Here is a 19,031-nt window from a genome sequence, read left to right as displayed (position 1 = left end):
TATTTATCATTTTCATGCTAGTGGAGCTTCTGGACTGCTGTGTAAAATGTGGAGTTACAGCACTGAGAGCTGTGTAACTTGGATCCTGAGGATTGGATAATTATGAAGAAAAAGGCTAGAAACCTTTTCTTTACTCATGTAACTTTCTTCTTGCACAAATCAGCTCGTTCTTAGGGTTTTAAACATGAGAATTTTGAGATTCTGTGCTGTGCTTGTCCGTGACAGTCATATGGCTGATAAAGTGACCTTAAATGTTTGGGGCATTTTTGATGCTTTGAAGGTTTTTTGTTGTGTTTCTGTTTTGTTTTGTTTTTTTTCAAAGCTATGAAGTACATGAAATGTAGAGAGCTGTCTCTATATAGAATAATTAGGAGTGCAGGTGAATGTAAGGGTGTCTGTTTTAGAAATGCAAAGTCCTACAACTGTTATCTGCTTGGTGCACTCAGAAACACAGCAGGCCCTCAGGTAATTCAACTCTTTTTTTAAACCCTTTCTGAGTCACTCTGATCTGTTCTTTCAGACGTCACAAGACATCTGTTATGCTGCTCATAAAATTATTCCTAGCTGCTATTTGAACACGGAGCAGTATGTTATTAGTTATATATAAACCCATAAACTTAGAGTCTGGACTGCTGTTTGTGGAATTTGCGGCTTGCAAAAAGCGGATGCAGTCCCAGAATTGTAACATCAGAGCTTGAATGTGTTGCCGTGAAAGTTCCTATACAAAGTAAGTCTTCATATTGTAAATATTTCAGCTACAATCCTTTTGATGGACCTAATGAAAATCCAGAGGCAGAGCTTCCACTGACTGCAGGAGAATATATTTACATCTATGGAGACATGGATGAAGATGGCTTCTTTGAAGGTGTGTTTTAGTAGAATGAAATGTGACCAAACTGCTGTGGAGAGTTGATCTCTCTCTCTCAAAAAACCCGCCAACCCAAAAAAGGAATTTAGTGAATCTTGAAACCTCAAGATAAAAGTTTTCTGCCTTAGTTTGTTAGAGGGAGGAGCAGATTTTGTTGGAAAAGGGTTTATTTATATGATGATTATATTAAGTCTAAAACATGAAATCCTGGTCTAGTGATTTCAGTGAGAATTTTGCCACTGCTTTCAGCAGAGCTCCAGGTTTCATCCCCATATGGTTCCTCCCTAGCTATGGAGAGCAACGTGTTCAGCCCTGGGCACCTTCTGCAGATGGGCTGTTTCCCTCTTCCCACTGACTGCGTCAGGGCAGGGTGTGAGATAAGCAGTCCAAACTACAGTTGTTATCCTGTTTGATGTCATACAGCGTGTTTCTCTTTCGGCGCCTTTGAAAACACTGTCCTGGTTGACTAGTATTGAAACAGAGAATTGTGGACTGTAAATTTGTAATGAAGTTTCTTTGTGGAGCTGGCTTATTTGATGGGATGAAGGATCCTAATGTACTGAGGTGCTTTGCAAGAGCTGAGGCAAATGCATGCCATGTTGCACTGCTTGCTCTGACTGTCCTGGCTCGCTCTTTCTTTCTATTTCTGAGCTTTTCATGTATTTGTTTGTTTGTTTGTTTATTGTTTAAAGAATAAAAAGGTTATTCTTTACTAACGTTTTCTGCTTTCCCTGCTTTCAATTGATTTGCTGTAGGTAGAGTTTGAAAGGGGAAAGTAAGTGCAATCCCTACAGACTACTTGTTTGACTGTGAGTTGATGGCTTTTGCACGTACCGAGCGTGCTGTGGTATCAGTTGTCCCCATGGGTCCTTTCGGGACATCTTTATTACAGAAGCTAGCATAAAAAGAAGGCCAGAACTGCATACAGAGCTGGGAAGATGGACTTTCTTGAGGAAGTACTACAAAACCCAAATCTGTATGGCTGGGAGAAGACGTAAAATCATCAATCTGCATAGCTTGGGAAGGCTAGAGAAAGACACTTAAGTTAGTGAAAGGGCTATGATGAGGAACAACAGGAAAGAAGGAAAAACCCTTAAGCTAATTAGACAAAACAACTTTCTAGTTAGTTGGTTCTGGAATGTGTGGAGCAGTGAGTGTTCTCACTGTGGCCATTAGGATCTGACTCGGGAAGCTCTAGGAGATGCAGAAAACTTTGCCAGGAATAACCTCCCAGAGGATTTTTTTATTCCTGACTGCAGTGCAGTTTAACGTAGCTTAGGTGTTGTCACGTTATCTCCACAGATGGGTTGGAAGGCTGAAAGGTAGGTGCAGTGGTAACAGGTTTCCTGTTTTTTGTTTAGGGGAGCTGATGGATGGTCGGCGAGGGCTGGTCCCCTCCAATTTTGTTGAGCGAGTTTCAGATGATGACCTCATGACGTTTCTGCCTTCGGAGCTGAATGATCTCACCCATAGTTCATACCAGGAGAAAAGTTTTGTCAGTGCAAGCACCAGCAGTGGAGATAAGAGTGATTTCTCCATTGAAGAGAGTAGCATCAGTCCGTTGGCCAGTAGAGCAGAAGGAGACCAGGAGGAACCTGTTAGTCATACAGCAGTGCCTTACCCAAGAAAATTGACTTTGATCAAGCAGCTTGCCAGAAGCATAGTTGTAGGCTGGGAACCACCACTTTTGCCAGCTGGCTGCCCAGACATACAAAGCTACAACATCTATGTGGATGAAGAGCTACGTCAAAATGTGAAGAGTGGCTTCCAGACCAAAGCAGTGATTGAAAAGCTGGATTTAAAGACAAAGGCCTACCGTGTGTCTGTGCAGACTGTGACAGAGCAAGGCAGTTCTGATAAGCTGCGATGCACTTTCTTTGTGGGGCAAGATTTGTGTGTGGCACCAACTATGCTGAAAGTCCGAAGTGTCACTGCCACGTCAGCAGAGGTCACGTGGCTTCCCTGCAACAGCAATTACAACCACGCGGTGTATCTCAATGGGGAGGAATGTGACATAACAAAACCTGGGGTCTACTGGTACACCTTCCGCAACCTGCAGCCGAGCACTCAGTATGTTGCCAAGCTGGAGGCACGGCCCCTGAAAACACCTTGGGAAGAGGCCCCAGAGGGGCAGGAGCAGGATTCAGCTGTGATACACTTCACTACCCCGCTAGCAGGTATCAGAGCAGTCATGCCCATTGCCACTGTGCATGGAGTGCTTGGAGCAGTGCGCTCAGTCATTACTTTGCTACGAAGCCTTGGGGCAAAGGGAAGCAAGGTTTGTTAGGTCCCAAAGCCTGAGACGCTGTACTGTTTTGTCTTAATGTTTTCCTTCCTTTATTTTAAAAATTTATTATCTCTTTTGTTTTCATTTGCTCTGGGAAGACATCCCCTGTGCTGATTTGAGCAGCATGCCTCTCAGGGCATGGAGGATCTGGTTTGCCATGACCTTGCTCTAAGGGTTGCTGCATCTTGGCCTCAGCTACTTTTGCAAAGTCCTATTTTCTGTGCATTTTAATGCATTTCACAGAACAAGAGCACCTTATTTTCTCTGGTTCTGTCTATCATTTCCCAGGACTAGCCTGGCTATTCCGGTATGGCTCCACAGTGCCAAGTCTGGTGTGGGAGTTTTCTCTTTGATTCTGACCAGGGCTTAGTTTAGCTTTGTGCTGTAGTCAGGTAAGCAAGAGGAAAATCTGTTTGGTCTCTCGCAGGCACACCTGATGCTCCTTTGGATGTCCAGGTAGAAGCTGGTCCCTCACCAGGTATCCTCGTTATCAGCTGGTTACCGGTCACCATTGATGCCGAAGGATCTTCCAATGGAGTTCGAGTCACCGGTTATGCTGTGTATGCGGATGGACAGAAGGTATTGTGCTGACGCTGTGCAAGGCTGACGTTTGAGGAGGTGGGTGGAGCCTGGTATGGGGTAGCAGGCAGCTGCAGAGCCTCCAGACCTGGAAAGCTTGATCCAGTAAGCATGGCATGAGGAGGCAATGACAGTCCGTGACCTAGAAAGAAATGGTATCAGAGAAGGGACAGTGCTTGGGCTGTTTGTTTTGACTGATGCACACCAAAAAAGATATCTGTCCAGATTTTTGATGTGTTTTTGATATAACTGAGCCAGGAAAGTTCCTGTGGCAGGACCCTTCACTAGCAAAACAGGACAATTTGTGTCAGCCTCCTCTGTCTCTAGGCGGTAGCTTGATCCTTGGGGAAGCAACGAGCTCAATGAGCAATGAGTCCCCAGCGCATGGACAGAGTACAAGTACACAACCTTGCCACTGCATGGGGCTTGTCTCTGGACTGTGAGGAGTGAAGTGTAGTTCTCCAGCCCTTTCTTAAATTAGAGACAGCTGAAGGGGAGGTGTACAAACACCCCAGGGTCCAGTACGAACACTGGTGAAAAACCTCCAAGGATATTCTGTATGGAAAGTGGCCTGTGGTCTTCTGCACACGTGATGTTTTGCCATTGGCCATGGGAGAGACAAGCCACAGCTGTTTAATGGAGCACAGTGCAAAACAGAGTGGTGCTATGTTGGGTGATTGCTCTTTTATCATGGAAATGCTTGTTCCTCTACACAGGTCAAAAAAGGAGAAGTCTGGGAAGGTAGGCAACAGGGAGGCCAAAAAAAAAAGATAGCCCTTTAAAACATAGGGAACAAGGAGAGTTAAAACCTGGAGAAGGAGGGGATATAGTAATATTTTATAGAATGTAAAATTTCTCAAATGGTTACGGTAACAATTTCTCTTTACTGTTTATTATTCCCTGATATTGTGCAGAAGGGTGAGAATTCTGCACACCTGCTCTCAAGAGTTTTGGGGTCTGTCATTAACTTTGGGTTCAGGGATTGTTGTTCTCGGAAGGCCTGAGCTGTGCACAATAAATAATTGCTACCTGTTTTTTTTTGCTTGCAGGCAATAGAAGTTACTTCTCCAACAGCTGGGAGTGTCCTGGTGGACTTATCCCAGCTTCAGATGTTCCAGGTGTGCCGGGAGGTTTCTGTGAGAACGATGTCTCTGTACGGGGAGTCGGTGGATTCAGTTTTTTCAGATTCTGCTGTTTCTACCACTTTTACCTCTAGACTGCCCCGTGGAGAGCCCAAGGTCTCTCTGCCTGCACGCAGCCCACCCATGCACCAGATGGCTGCACTCTTGCTTCGACAAAAAGTTCCCACTGATAGCTCAGATGCCAAATTGACTGATCTCTCCTTCAGCCACAACAGCTCAGCACAATCTCTGCCAGAGAAAGCCTCTTCACCGCTGCACCTCTCCTCCCCCAGTGCTTCCTTGGTGCAGGTTTTAGGCGCTTCCTCAGAGGGATCGGACACTGCACAGGACAAGAAATGCCTGACTGTGCCTCCTCAGCAAGCTGGCAGCACAGTGCTCCCTGGTGAGGGCGCGGAGCCTGTCCCTTCAAGGGAAGCAGAATTTCAAGGCAAAGGGATGGAGGTGCAGGTAAGTGCTTACGTCTCCTGCCCAGTGCCACGTGTGCTGGGAAGGAGAATGGATCATTTTGGGGAATGGAATGAAATGCCACTGAGCATCTTTTTCTTTCTGTGATGCACCATTGCCTTTGGGCCACCATCCAGTGGTGGCAAACTGGCAGGGAGTATTGGCTGCTCTTTTGTACCTGGAGGAGCAGATGAAGCTCACCACTTGATTGAATGTGTGCAGGCAGATCAGGAATAGAGTCAGGAAAGTGAGAATTTATCAGAGAGAGAAGGTGAAAAGGATGTTCATGCTGCTGATGATATCAGTGTTAGTCTGGCATTGCTGTGCTCTCTGACTTGAAGGGGTCTTCTCCAGTCTAGTGGGTTTGTGCAAGGCAGAGTGGGCACTCTGGCATGGTGGAGCACCTCACTGGACTGCACAGCAAGGCAGCTGTGTCTGAAGAAGAACTGGCAAGCTGTCATGACATTGGGTGTTTGGAATCCTGTAGGGGGGGTGAGTGCTTTCAGGGCTCTTCTAGGACAGTGGTGAGGATGTCTGAGAGCCCCATAAGAAAACAGGTAAATGATCTATAAGGTGCTTGCTCTGTGACAAGAGGGAAGTGGGTCCCGTTGGTGTGTGATGTATTATATCAGGAAAAAGGATCTTGTTCCCCATTCTGGCCTTTGACATCGGAGACTCGGGGAGTGCTTCAAACTGTTAAATTCAGCATGACTTTATTAATCATGGCAGTGTGAGCTTGGAGTTAGACAAAAGCGGGGAAGATTTCTGGTAATTGCTGGAGTATCAGCAGCTGTGTGGGCCCAAGACCTAAGGCCAGGTAAATACACAGAATTGAGATGTTGAGTCCAAAATGTCAATTGTCATTCTTCAACCCCTGGTCATTTGCTGCTCACAGTACCTCAGGTCAATTGTTGCAATTCATTTGCCCACATTTAGATGTCATGTAGAAGGGTACACATGGGTGGGTTGCTTTGCCTCCTTTGTAGTTGGTGGAGCAAAGTGGGTGCTTCCAGGATGCAACTCATCCTTCTTGCTCGAGATGTGTGTCTTCGCTTGGCTGTCAACACAAAGAAACAGGGCAGAAGGATCCTAGCTATCAGATTAGGCATGAGATCTGGACCTGTCTGGCTTTTGCCCAAGCCCAGGGGACATTGAGAAACTAGGCGCTGTGGTGTCCAAATCTCCCTAGGGGTCTGACCCTGTTAGTATTTTAAAAGTGTGCCTAGGTTGTGCTCCATTGCATAGTACAGTGGAGGCTGCCATATTTTAGAGTGAGGGTTAAAGAAGAAGGTGGTCGATGAAGGCCTTACCCTCCTCGTTTCGGGGGTTCCACTCCTCCATCTCCCAGAGGTTTTCTTAAACACCAGACTGAACTGCCTGGAAAACAGTCAAAAATTTTAAATTTCTGTAATCCAACTAGGTGACCTAACCAGGACTCTGCAGTGTGTGTTCTTCATTAGCTCCCCTTTTCTTCACAGCCCTTACCAGCTCCAAGAAGCGCTCACCCCCAGCTCAAGCTAACCTGCATGCTGGTGTGCAGGACATTCCTCTGGCAGATGAGAGTGGGAAATTACTTTGTTGTGTAGCTTGGGCTCCTCTTCATGCTGCTCTAAAACTAGTTATTGTCAATCCCCTTCTGTGGCTTACATGAGCCATGTGTGGTGGCCCAAGCTGCAACAGTGGAAAGACCGTGTGCCTGCTTGCAGCTAATGGCAGGGAAGGGTTTGTTCCAGGGCTGGCCAACCTTCCCAGCTGCAAATTGCATGCCAAAATATTCATATGCCAGCAGTGCAGAGTGTGTAGTGTTTGTGTTGGAGAGTTTGGGGTGGTAAGGCCTCCTTTTGGTGTACAAGTATTGTGTGATGTCTCCCCCAGGTTTCGTTGTTTGTGATGATCTTTTTTTGGTTTGTTTCCCAGGTGGAGCAATCCGTAACTAAAGCACCAGAGCTGGAAAGCCTGTCTGACAGTAGTCTGAAGATACATATGGAGACCTGCCATGCATGCTCCATGGAAGAATCACCAAAAGGTCCCAGTGCTGAAAGAGAGAAAGAGGCAAAGGAGAAGCACTTGAGCCCAGAGCCTCTGCTCTCCCCCAGCCAGGCTGAGGGGACAGAGGGCACCTTCCAAGACACAAGCGTGGGTGGGAGCAGCTGCCAGGAGTTCCCAAGGTTGTCCCCTGGCAAGGAGGTGATGAAAGAAATGTCCAGAGTGAAGAGAGAGGTTTGTTCAACCTTGGTTGAGTGTCTCTGCCCATGCAGGGATGTGAGGAGTATTTGACACCCCTAGATTTTACAATGCTAGGTAGTACTGTTCTTCTGTAGGCTGTAAAATGTGTCTCCTGGTTCTATGTGTCTGTGTGTGTGTACACACATGCCAGTTGCTGCGTTGGGTGCTGCCCAATTATTTCCTGCCATCCTTTAGCTGTATGTGTGCTACAGAAGGGTAAAATGCTTCTTTACTGCTGAATTAGAGTGCTTGAGAGGACTGAGGAATTCTGTTTCTCTTTTCAATAGCAAGAAGAAAAAATGTCTGAAATGGGAAGACGACAGCTGACCCTTTTTGCTGAGCACAACCGTAGTTCTGACCTTTCAGATATTTTGGAAGAGGAAGAAGAAGATGAGCTGTCTTCAGAAGCTCTGGAAGAGAAGAAATGGGACCAGAGAGAGCAGTGTTACCGGGAGAATGGGGAGAAGGTAACTTGTAGCAGAATATTGCTCGCAGGGAGCGCCAGTGCAGCCATTCCATGTCATCAGCTCACACAAGGAGGTGCTGGTCAGAGTCCTGTGCTCGCAACAGTGTTTGGCTAAGCTCCTGCCTGCTCTGCTTTGACACCCAGTGTTGTCTTAAGCTAGTAAAAATGCAAGTTCTTTGTAAGAGGGAAGGGTGTTTATATGTAATGAATGTACCCAGGGTTTAATTAGTTGGAAAAACACACAATGTAATGTGAACTTCAGAACCCAGCGTTAAAAATCAATCTTATCGATCAAGTTCTTAATATAGAAAGAGTGAACACATAGAAATCTGTAAAGTCCACCCATCTGTAGATTCTGTGCCAACCCACCTTCCCTCCTAAGGCAAAACATGCATGTAATATTTTGGCCTCCATCCTGCAAGCACTCCTGAACGTGAAGAACTTAGTGCAGATCATTTTGCTTAGACCTTGGTGCTCTCTGTAGGAGCAGATGGCTTGTAGGAGCAGAGCCATGACTTTGGGGTTCAAATATTGCAAGCGAGGAAATACTGATTGAGCTGAACTGAGAGCGATTGCATTAATTCATGTTTTAAGTTAAATCACTTAAAGCTAGTTAGTGTGTTATAAAGCATCTGTGACAGGTAATGTGCTTAAAACTGCATGACTGGAAAGTGGTGTGTAATCACATGAACGGCAGCAGTTGAGATGAATGTGCGTGAGGGAAAGCATGGAGGTTGAGTGACTGAAAAATTAGGAAGATTTGCAGGAAATGTGATAGGCTCTGTAGCAAGAAAGCACCCTCATTTTTTTTTTATGTGACCAAAGAGCATCTGTAGTTGTTGATGCTGACCTGTGTGGCTACCAGCCTGCAGCAGAGATGGGATGGGTCTGGTGAGCATCAGTGATCAGGAGCAGACAGTGTAATGATTCTGGAGTAAATTTGCCCCCACTCCTTTTCCCCTTCTGAAGGGGGGTTCTGCTTCCTGGGTGGGGAAGTTGGACCTGCAGTGCCACATGTCAGGAGCCCCAGGAGAGCCTGGTGGCTGGAGATGCTGGGCTGCCTGGGACGGAGCTGTTGAAACATGTTGGGATTGCCCTGGAAAAAAAAGGAAGAAAATCAGTTTCCCTGGAAGGAGAAAAGAGGAAATAAGAACAGTCAAGAACACCCTTCTTTGTCTCCTTTTTCCCTGGATGTTTTATTGGCCTGAATGGTTTGCGGTTTGGGTTTTTTTTCTGAAAAAGAAACACCAAAATCCCATGCACGTCCTGTTGAGTGGAGCAAACTGCTGCTTCTTGACCTGATAAAGTGATTGTTTTCTGTTCTGGCAGTGACAAGTTGAGGGTGTGAGCATGACAAGATGCTGAACAGGAAGAGGGCATCAGGGGCAGGAAGCTTCAGGGCACAGAGCTCCCAACACTGCCTTAGAGAGTGAAGGAAGATGGTGACTGAAGCGGGCCAGGCCTCAGCGGGGCTGTTCTCTATGATTCTGCGTATTTAGTAACATTGTGGGTTATCTGAAGACTCTTCAGCCAACTCTTTCAGGATTTGGGGGATGAACGAGTGGAGGGGTGCTGCTTTTTAAAATGTTTAACCTCAAAATAAGTCGTTTAATTTTGGAAACCAGTTATTATTAAAACTCAAAAGCAAAAGCCACAACTTTGTAAACAGCTAAAATAAGTCTTACTGAACTAAAATAAGTCTTACTGGACTTATTTTATGGTTGCATTTATAAATTCTGCATATTCCTAATTGGTGCTAACAAGGTAGGAGCCTAGAGTGTATGTCCCATGAAGAGAGTTTGAGGAAGCTGACCTTGTTTGGTCTGGCAAAGAGGAGGCTAGCGAGAGATCCTGTAGCTGCCTGTAACTATTTGAAGGATGGCTCAAAGGATGAGAGAGCCAGAGTCGTCTTGTTTGTGGCAGATAATACAAAAAGAGGCGCATCACTCACGAGTTGCTGTTTGGGAGGTTCATGTTGGAGATGAGTACAAGATTCTTCCCCAGGAGGGTGGTGCAGCCTTGGGACAGGTCCCCAGAGAGGTGGGGGATCTCCATTCCTTGGTGTTTTCAAGCCTCAGCTAAGCAAAGACATTGCTTTAGTGTTGGCAAAGGTCTTGTTGCAATTAGGAGGTTGGAGACCTCTGGAGCCCCCTTCAACCAAATCTAAATATAATTTAATCCAGCTTTTGCTTGGAAAAATTTACGGAGGTTGGAATAATCAATAGGCAGCTTATAACTGCTTTGTTTTTTCCCTGCTGTGGTTCAGTGTTAATTAGTCTCTGGACAGGCCTACTCAATCCTGTAGCTTAAAACATCAATAGGTACATATGCTTTGTAAACTACTTGTAAATGTTTTTACAACATGTCATGATATAAATTGTCAGGGAAGACAAGAGGCCTCCAGAGGTATCTTCCAACCTAAATTACACTGTGCCTCTGGGATTCTACCTTATTATTTTAGTATAAATGTACTAACAGACAAAACGTAAATTCTACAGTTGGTCCAAGACGAATTTTAAAATTCAGCAGTGTTTTTCCAAACGTTTTATATAACCCTGTAGGCTTTTATGCAGCTGCAAGTGAAATACAAGTCTGTGTGACCCCTCTGAGGTAAAGGGTTTCCTGTGCATTTGTGGCAACTCTCTTCACCTGGATTTGCAGACAGGAAACTGCTGTGGGGCTGGACCTTGGCAGATGATGGAAAGGGCCTAGGGAAGGTCCTCCCATAGCAGCAACATCTCCAAGGGGTGTCTTGCTGCACAGGGTCGCTTCCTTCTGTTCCAGTACAAAGATAGAGAGGTAAGGGAGGGCTGTGGGTCCTTGTGTGAGCACAGGCTGTGAGACTCATCCCTGCGGAGGGAGGAACCCAGTTGGCTCTAACATGCACTGAACGGACGTGGAGGAACTGTGCCTCTCCTGCCCTGTCATCCCAGACTGGGGATGCTGAAGCTGTGGGGAATCAAGTGGGCAGGATGAAAGGTGCTGCAGAGAGTTGTGTGTGTAGAGGCAGAGGCTGGGAGGGAGCTCTTCCATGCATTGGCCTTCTCGCTTTCCGCTGCATTGCTAGTTCATCTGATTGTCTTTTGCCAGAAGACCCATTGCTCTCTTGCTTCCTCCCCTTGCTTCACTGCAGACCACAGTCGCCGCTCCATACTGCTGTGCTGGGAGGGAATCAGCTGTAACTTTGCCTCTCTTTTTAATGTTTATTTCCTCTCTTTTTTCCTCCGCTTATCCTTGCTGTGGCTTTTCTCTGGGGCTGGGTACAGATGGATCTTTGCGATACTGACAGCGATGAGGAGATTCTGGAGAGGATACTAGAGCTCCCGCTTCAGAAGAACCACAGCAAGAAATTGTTTAGCATCCCTGAAGTGACTGAGGATGAGGATGAAGATGAGGATGAGAAGTGTATTATGGAGGAAAAGGCAGACCCTCAAGACTCCTTGGAAAAGCTTACCTACTATTCAGGAAGGACAGAGAAGCCGCTCAACATCAAGGAGCCATTTCTAAAGGCAGATGGGAGTAATACCTCCACAGATCTGTCTGCTCAGACTCCGTGGGAGGAGCATGGTGTTAAGGAGAGCAGAGGGGATGCTGACCATGCAAACCCTGCCTTTGTCCAGCTGGCCTGGAGTCAAAAGAAGGCAAACTGGAACTGGGGCTATCAGGAGAATGATCAGAAGTCTGGGACTGGGGCAAGTCCCACTTGGAGCAAGAAGAAGGGAAATAATTATCGAGAGAAGATCCGGAGTCGGCCTGAGATGGGTAGGAAGAGACAGAATAATTTGACAGAGCACTGCAGTCGTCTGCTGGGCAACTGCAGTCAGATGGGAGGCGGGTTATACAGAGCTCCTAGCCTCAGGGAAGAGCTGAACATTGTAAGCAGTGCTGGTGGTAAGGAGGGCTTTGATGTGTACAGTCGTGCCAGACAAGGAACCTTACGAAAAAAACACATGAAAACAGTGGTTTCAGGGTTTGCAGAACCTGCTGTATCGGCAACACACTGCTACAGCCCCAGGAGCCTGGAGATAGATATTGAATATGACTCTGAAGATGATCAGGATTCGACCTGTGCATCCCCCCCTGAGAGCAGGCTGTGGCCAGAAAGGTCCCAGAGCTGTCAGGGGGACTGGAGTGATTGCTCCAGTCAGTCTGAGGTTGCCCACACAGATAGCAGAAGGGACCTGACCCAACTGGAGACGATGGAAGAGCAGGGTATGGAGTGGGCTGGGTCTCCGAGCCAGCGCCTGCGATTCTTCTGCCAGGAGAAGGAAGCACTGAGATGTGAGAGCAGATCTGAGGAGCAGGGCTGGGAGCTGGACTGTAAGTCACCTGGCTGGAGAAGGAGGCTTGAACATCCTTCGAAGGGGATACGTAGCACCTCCTTGCACAAAAGGGTTGGGTGACTTTTCCTATTCTGGCTTTGAAGCAGCTTGCAGTGGCGTTAGCTTCCCTCTGCTTCCCTGGCCTGCCTGTATCTTGCTTTGTTCGGTGTTGTCCAGAGAAAGGACCCTCCTCTAGGATTGTCTGGAAGAATATCTGAGAGATTATGTAGTTTTGTGCTGCTCCGTGGCTTTTTTTGGTTTTTTTTTTTTGTATTAGCTGCTTCTGCTTTTCCTGCTAACTGACTGTGTCACTGATGCAGTATTCCTTTTCACACTGGGTTTTCCTCCCCGTGGCAGGAGGCTGTGGGACCCAAATGAAAATCCCTGGTGAAATAAGCTGATTTGTGAAAGCTTTGTGTAGATGATGACTGTAATGTCATTGCCTCCCCTTGAAATACCCTTTCCTGCGTCCTCACGCTCACCAAAGGAATTGCCACTGGTGCCTGGCAGGGTGCCTGCCCGTACTTCGTTCTGTTTTCCAACTCCCTTGGTATTTTCAGCTCCAGAGTGTCCCTGAAGAGGAATGTTGCATTTGGATGCGCTGCTCTTTGTGGAGTGCGTTCGGGCTGAGTGCTGTCCACGCGAGCCGGAAGGCGGAGGCTGCTACTAACTCTCTGGTGGTTCCTGTTGCAGGCGTCCAGTCATAAAGATCCTAGGGGCCAGGAGCTGCCTGGCGCAGCTGCCTGGCAGGCTCCCAGCAGAAGACGGAACAAGAGCGTAAGAAGCAGCCAAACACAGAAACCTTTGCTCTCTAGTCCAGGTGAGCGGGCAAGGGGGAGAGAGTTGGGCAGCAGGAGAGGGAGGCTATTGGAAGCGGCAGGGGAGAGGCTAGCAGGTGGTATTTGAGCTGTGCAGGGCTACGGCAGGGGAGTGGTGCTGACATTACCTCTGGTGTGTCCCCTGTCTGCGCACAGGTCCTCCAAGGAGCTCTGCTTCAGACACCTCTGTTAAAGATGATGGCATTAGAATATTTGTGGCTCTCTTTGACTACGACCCCATTTCTATGTCTCCTAACCCTGATGCAGCAGAAGAGGAGCTCCCATTTAAGGAGGGACAGATCCTGAAAGTAAGAGCACACCTTAGTGAACATCTCCTCTGTATGGATCCATCTGATGTTCCAGGGACAGCATAAACCTTGGGAGGCAGAGCCTCCTTAATCTTGGGAGTTTCCTTAGCTTCCCCTTCTCCTTTCTCAGTGCGTCTCAGTCCCTGTAGCATGAACAGTCTCTGGCCTGTCTTTTCCCTTGCAGGTGTGTGGAGACAAGGATGCTGATGGCTTTTACAGGGGTGAATGTGCAGGAAGGGAGGGGTACATTCCCTGCAACATGGTATCAGAAGTTCAGGTGGAGAATAATGAAATCAAGAAACAGCTCCTAAAGCAAGGGTTCCTGCCTGCCGACACACCAATGGAGAGCGTAGGTACTGTATCTCCTTTATGTGTGTGCTGTGTTGTTGTCGGCATGTTTCTTTGCTGAAATGTGGAAAGCTCAGTCGTGCTGTCAAGCTGTGTGGCCAGTGCAGCCCACCAAAATGATCTCTAGGGCTGGTCCCCAGGATCTGAGGGCTTGTTCAGTGGCTGTTGCAGTAGCAAGCAGGGAGGTCGTGACGGATGAGGGAGGAAGGTGTTCTGAGGTCTCGGTTCATACCTGACCCTGATGCAGCACAGTGCTGCCCAAGGCTGCATTTACAGCTGCTGGAGCTCCTCCTGTGCTTGTGGTGTCGTGTCTGCGAGCTCGGCACAGAGTGTGATGGAGGCTGATCCTCACTGGAGAAGGGGAAGCAAGTTTGAAGAGCAGCTGAAGGATGTGAACAAGAGGTTTTCATGTCTGTGTTCTCTCCTTTGTTTTCTATGTTTGAACCCATAGGGGTGACCCTGCTCTTGGATGAGAGAATCTGTGACTTGGGAATGAAGGAAGATGGGGAGAAACTCGTGGGGAAGGGGAAGGAAGGGTGTGAGGCAGCAGTGTGCAAGGAGCAGACCTGGTCCTTGTGTGACTCCTTACTCACTCCCTGAAGTACATGGTTTGGTGCTTTATATACTACAGAGACTTTCTGAGTACACAAGTGTGAAGAAACAGGAGAGGGGAGAGGAACCTTCCCTGGCACATGCAGCCGTTGCAGCTTGGGCTGAGTTAGGCTGCGGTTCAGTGGCTGTGAGCTGCCCCAAGGCATACAACATACTGGTGTCCCACTGCCTGTCCCTTATCCCACTGTCTCTCATCCTGCTCCTCTTGGTGTACTCTCTGCTACCAGTGGCAATTGTGTGCCCTGCTCCACTTGTTAAAGCAAGAGGACATTCTTGTTTTGGGTCGCCACTGTTTCCCCACCAATTCAGCAGGGTAGGACAGCACAAGCATGGGTCTGATGGCAAAGGTAAGCCCTGTTATTGACTGAGCTGTTCCACTGCCTCTCACTGGCAGTGGAGGAAAAACAGGGGGGGGAAAAAAAAAGAAAAAAGATAAAGGATCAAACTTGTTCCGTTTCTCTGCAGCAAGACCCAATGTCCAGCCCTAGAGGCTAAGGGGCTGACAGTGCCCAGCTCCTAAATGCAGGTGCTCTGGAAGGTTGATCCTGACCTGATCCCCACAGGGGTTGAAGGAGGCTGTTCCTTTTGCTGTGTGATTTTTGGTAGGTTTTGTGTCCTTTGGCCTCTCTCATGTCTAGGGAGATGAGAGATTTGAGTAAGGCTTTTTTCACACTTGGGACATTCTTAATGTTTCTCCTGCCTGTGTTCTCTGGTGCCCAGAGATGGCTAGGATGCCTGTGGGGGCCTCTGTCCCTGTGTGGGTATACAGGGCGCTCTGTCCCCTGCCCTGCTACATACTCTCAGAAGAATGAAGGAATTTAATAGCTCTGAGACTGCATGAAACTTAGTGGGTTTGAAAGTTTTCAGGAGTGCAGTAGTAGTGAAAAGGACACACCTTATGCATGCGGGCAGAGAATAAACCTTGTTGCCTTGAGCAGCCGGGCTGTATGTACTTCTGTTTCCTACTGCCATAAACCCATATTACAGCCTTGTAACTAAGAAAATGCCTTGGAGGGGTTGGTCCGGGAACTCCTTCGGCAGGCTCACCTGGGGACCTCCCAAGGTCCATTCCCACCTGAGTGAGTTGGTGGGGTTCACCTCACCTGGTGTTTTTCAGGTGTTAATGGTACCAGGTTTTATTTTATCCTTACGGTGGTCCTTCTGAAAGATAAAATGCAGCCAAGCAGTGAGGTTTGTCTGATGTATACTGTGGTATAAATACAATGTGGATTTCTGTGGGTACTTGGGATGTGGATCATGCCTCATCTGAGTCCACATGCAAGAAATGGAGGTTTGGGCTTGGCCTGTAGGAATCATGGTGTCTGCTTCCCAGGGGAAGCACGTCATGCTACTCTGTTGCTTGTTCACTCCTCAAGATGTTTTTCACTTTCCATTCACTGTCTGTTTCTCTTGTCTATTTATTTGCTTTTTTTTTTATTTTTATTAAGGAAATGGCACATTTTCTCCACCTCCACGCCGCCAAACCGTCCCTCCTCCAAAACCCAGACGCTCCAAGAAAGGTCTGTGTTGCCCACTGCTTCCTCTTTGATTTTTGCAATAGGATTACAGACTGCATTGAATTTTTACTACTTGCTTACAGGACCTTCAGGTGTTTGTCTCTGTACGACTGCTAGGAAGCGGAAAGAGAGCTCATCCATGTGCTGGTGTTAAGTTTTTAACAACAGTGTTGTCTTTTATAGTTTTGGAGCTTGACCTCTGCTTCCTGTTACGTCCCTGAGTCAGGGTTACTGGCATAGACTTTGAGTTGCATGAACAATTTGCTTCTGTTGTTTGCTGCCTTGGTCTTTGTTCTTTTTACTGTTGTTTGTCAGTTGTCGTGGGGTCACTGTTGAAAGGTGAACTCTCCACTGATGAGCCATTTTCTTCCTTCAGCAGGGTTGGATAAACAGGAGAAGTACAAGTCTCATCCAGGTGAGAATCACTCTTTCGTACTATGAGAAGAGGGTTGGTACTTTTGCATTATCGTCATGCAGACATGTTTTGTGGTCAAGGGCCAGTGCAAGACCCTGTCGTGCTCCTTCAGAGCACTGTAAGAAAATGGTCATTCTCAGGAAAGCAGAGTTTCAGTTCTTTATTTAATAGTGAGGGCAGTGGTCTTTGACTAAGGTGTTTGAAGGTGGAGGGCATGTATAGTTGTGCTCTGGAGGAGCAGGGAAATCTACTCATCTGATGCCACGGTCCTTAAAATCCAAGATGCCTTGAGGGAGTGCTCGCTCTGCTTAGGTGCACAATCATCTGTTGATGTCCAGAGAGGCCAAGTCTGCAAACCCCTTGCTAGCCCATCTGGTGTCGACCTGCAGCAGCAATTAAATCCGTAAGATGAAGGACTGCACTATGTGTGTTTTCAGTAACACCAGACTTTGCTTTTGTAGACACAGAGCAGGTCTGTAAGTCATGGGGCTGAGCAGGCAGGTTCTTATGAAAATGCAGCGTGTTCCCTGGACGATGAGGCTTGCCCTTCCCTTTGTGCTGAGCTCTGTGCTGCTGGGGCTGGGCTGCCGGGTGATGCTTTCCAGGGCTCTTGCTGTTCCCCTGGCACTTGGAGGTAAATTTTGCAGCTCAACAGCAGAGCATTGCATGGAGGGGGGAGAAATGTCCATCTGAGACACTGTGAAGAGACTGCTGTCCTCTGTGTGTGTGTATATATATGTGTGTGTATAAATAGAAAACGTAAAATAAAACATTCCTGTGTATATATAGACAGGACACCAGGATGCTGGAATGGGGAGATGTCCCCAGTTCTGTGCTTGTAAGGTGACACAGGAGATCAGAAAACTGCTTTACCTGGGGCCTCTAAGATCTCTCTCCTATTCAGTTTCCACTGGGTTTCCCCCTGTTGTTTTACTTTCTCAGTCTGTTCCAAGAACAGTGAAGAAATTTCTGTGATTTGGGATTTTGCCTTAGAACTTCCACCTCAGGGTATTTTGCTTTATTTTTGTCCTGCAGGCCAGAAGCATCAGGAATTTGAAGCTGAACTGCTGACTCCTCGAAGTATGGTGGCTGTCTTCGACTATAACCCTAAGGAGAGCTCTCCAAATGCAGACGTAGAGGTAACAACCACCTCCTCACTCCCCTTACAGGCTTCTTTTTCCTCTCTCTTTTTTCTTGTCTCCCAAGACACTTAGCACTTTGGTCAAAACCAAGACTATTATGGCTTGGCAATATAACTGCTAAAAGGGGTTGGCTGAAGTCATAAAATGTAGAATTTGCTGATGTGTTCTCTCATGCATTCTCTGATGACAGTGTTCAGTTATCTGTGAAGAATATGAAGCAGCGTACCCCTCATGACTTTCAGTATGTGTCTCAGGGAAACTGTGTGAGCGTCTCACGGCCTTGTAGCATCCTCTAGTGCTTAGACAGGATTTAGCAGTTCTGGGGCAGGAGGAAGCAGCCCCTGCTGTTAGCAACTCATCCAGGGCACCCATCTGCTTAAGAGTTTGAATGGACTCCTGATACTTCAGGTGAGCATGTCTTGGAGCATGGAGCACGTCTTTTGTGTTAACTACCTGTGCAGGTCTTTGTTCAAGCAAGAAGACTTGGTTCCAATTTAATGGACCAGTCCTCTTACAGTATTTTTGTGGATAAGTCTGTTTCAGATGAGAAGAATGCAATGCAGAATTCTTTCTGCAAAAAAACTTTCTAAATTAGAACACGCTCTGTTCTCTATTCCTCCATAGCAGTGTTAGTCTACTCTGAGCAAACATAAGTATGGGGCTGGGATTCAGATTCTTTCCATGCATCCAGAAAGGCATGTATGGCCAAGAGGTGGCACAGTTCAGGTAAGGTTTGCCTCCCAAACTGAGTGTCTCGTGAGCAAGACAGCCTGCTTCCAAGGACAGTGTTTTATGGATGGTGGATTATTCTGGGAGAGATACAATGACTGTGTGTATCAACCAGCATCTGTGTAGGTATTCATACATCTGGCCAAAGAACACTTCTGAGCCCTCGTCAACAAGATGACTATTTTTTTTCAGTGATTTGGGTCTTCCTAGAACCTTCCCTGTGAACAGAGCTCAAATTATTAAAACAGGCTGGTGCAGTTCTGTTGCGTTGTTGGAGATGCTCGCTGTTCACGCTCCCAGAAAATTTGGTCACCTGTTTTGCTAGAAAACAGCAGCTGTTTGTGAACTTGCACCAAGACACAGCAGGATCAGCTGTGCTGTTCTGTGCGTCTGAGGGAAGTTCCCTACAAGTGTCTTTCTGCTATGACAAAGTAAATCACAGCCAACAGGAGGAACCTGCAGCCTCCAGAGATAAACTGAGTACTAGGGATGTAATAATAAGGTAAATATATTAGAGGTAGGTCCCTTCTAGCTAACACTTCTGTGAAGTGCATGTCAAGCCAGTGGGTCTTAAGTGGGACACAGCCTGATGGGAGACTCCACCTTTTCTTAGAACAGTTTTTCTGCTGTAACTGGGCAGTTTCTTCCATTAAAAGAGACTGCTTACACCTTGGTCCTCAGTCCTGTGCTCCATGGAGTGCGTGCTGGGGTGGCTGACAGGACAGATGGGTCTGATGGTGAAGGGTCATGTATGTTGTGCGGTGATGTTCTGTTTACAGGTCAAATCTTCCCGTTTGTATGCATTCCT

General features: G+C 47.2%; 1 protein-coding gene across 2 annotated transcripts in view; it reads left to right on the top strand.

Moving 5' to 3' along the window:
- TSPOAP1 (TSPO associated protein 1) overlaps window positions 1-13,704 on the top strand; it is a 28,998-nt gene extending 15,294 nt beyond the window's left edge. For both annotated transcript variants that reach the window (XM_035900566.1, XM_035900565.1), the window contains 9 exons: window positions 756-865; window positions 2,230-3,045; window positions 3,583-3,734; window positions 4,784-5,323; window positions 7,238-7,540; window positions 7,834-8,013; window positions 11,279-12,332; window positions 13,028-13,154; window positions 13,645-13,704. In XM_035900566.1, coding sequence (XP_035756459.1) covers window positions 756-865; window positions 2,230-3,045; window positions 3,583-3,734; window positions 4,784-5,323; window positions 7,238-7,540; window positions 7,834-8,013; window positions 11,279-12,332; window positions 13,028-13,041 — 3,169 coding nt within the window. In that variant the 3' untranslated portion in view covers window positions 13,042-13,154; window positions 13,645-13,704. The remainder of the gene's footprint in view (window positions 1-755; window positions 866-2,229; window positions 3,046-3,582; window positions 3,735-4,783; window positions 5,324-7,237; window positions 7,541-7,833; window positions 8,014-11,278; window positions 12,333-13,027; window positions 13,155-13,644) is intronic.
- The last annotated feature ends 5,327 nt before the right edge of the window (window positions 13,705-19,031 follow it).

This window comes from Egretta garzetta, unplaced genomic scaffold (genome assembly GCF_000687185.1).
Source record: "Egretta garzetta isolate BGI_Z169 unplaced genomic scaffold, ASM68718v1 scaffold108, whole genome shotgun sequence".
Classification (NCBI taxonomy): domain Eukaryota; kingdom Metazoa; phylum Chordata; class Aves; order Pelecaniformes; family Ardeidae; genus Egretta; species Egretta garzetta.
This window is presented reverse-complemented; position numbering and strand designations above follow the sequence as displayed.